Source organism: Olea europaea, chromosome 8 (genome assembly GCF_002742605.1).
Source record: "Olea europaea var. sylvestris chromosome 8, O_europaea_v1, whole genome shotgun sequence".
Classification (NCBI taxonomy): domain Eukaryota; kingdom Viridiplantae; phylum Streptophyta; class Magnoliopsida; order Lamiales; family Oleaceae; genus Olea; species Olea europaea.
Window position 1 is genome coordinate 12,280,796 of NC_036244.1, and position 992 is coordinate 12,281,787.

A 992-nucleotide genomic window follows, 5' to 3' on the forward strand; every position below is an offset into this window, starting at 1 on the left:
CATGACGATTTATTTTAATAAAATTTCTTATTTATTTATTTTTTAAATGGAAAATACTCCAACTACATAGGCTAGACATGATGTTGTGGTACTTTGTTCAAGTGGTGTGGTTAGAGATCTGCAAACAAAACTCATACATTGGCTTGACATGAGGAGCACATTAAATGCTTCTTGAATATAACTGTATGTACCATAGTCTAACATCTCATTTCTTTTTCCGAAAGGAGGTTTATTCCTCTTCATGATTACGCGGAAAAAAGTAAATAAAGGGAGGTCTTAGTACATGATTCTAAACCATGTTGCTCAAAGAAAAAGTAAAAGTTCAATGCTTTTTATATAGGCAGGCTTTACTTCAGGAATTTTCCAGTTTCACAAAGCTTTATTTATTCATTTGTCTCATATCAGATCTCATTCATTTTTGCTCATGCTTACAGATCAGTGAAGTATAAATAAGATACATAAATTCAGACAACAGTTTCCACATCCTTCAAAAAAATATGTAGGCAAGTGGATACAGCTCTCAGTCCATTAGTCACTGAATCCCGTTTCTGTTCATGAGCTCGCTTGGAAATGAAAGGTTGTGAATCAAGTTCTTTGTTGGATGATTTTCTGATAAGGGAAATCAGGCTTACGCATGATCCAGATGGAAGGCAGCTCGATTCAGAGCTATTGCTTCGCCTTATAGAGAATGTTTTTTGTTCAACACTGTCTGATGTAATGGTTCTTCTCCTCCGCAATGCTATAAATTTATGTTAAGCAAACTGTTCGTGTAGGCCAAAACCAGGGTTTTGTTAGAAACTGTCTTGAAACTCTGTTTTCAGGTTTCTGATGCTCAATCCGATGCCAATAATGTGAGAAGCATTGATATGATCGGATCAGAAGAGCCACTTGGACGCACCATATACAAGATCTCACATGAGGTAATTTTGTTCTCGTCTCTTTACCTCTCTTTAATTGAGTGCACTGTGCACCTTTACGTGTGGTTCATGGCA

The 992-nt window shown here is 36.4% G+C and overlaps 1 protein-coding gene across 1 annotated transcript in view; it reads left to right on the forward strand.

Moving 5' to 3' along the window:
* The first annotated feature begins 322 nt into the window (after positions 1-322).
* The window catches only part of LOC111398289 (protein SIEVE ELEMENT OCCLUSION C-like), a 1,345-nt gene continuing 675 nt past the window's right edge, over positions 323-992 (forward strand). The window contains exons 1-2 of the mRNA XM_023025209.1: positions 323-714; positions 822-989. Coding sequence (XP_022880977.1) covers positions 571-714; positions 822-989 — 312 coding nt within the window. The 5' untranslated portion in view covers positions 323-570. The remainder of the gene's footprint in view (positions 715-821; positions 990-992) is intronic.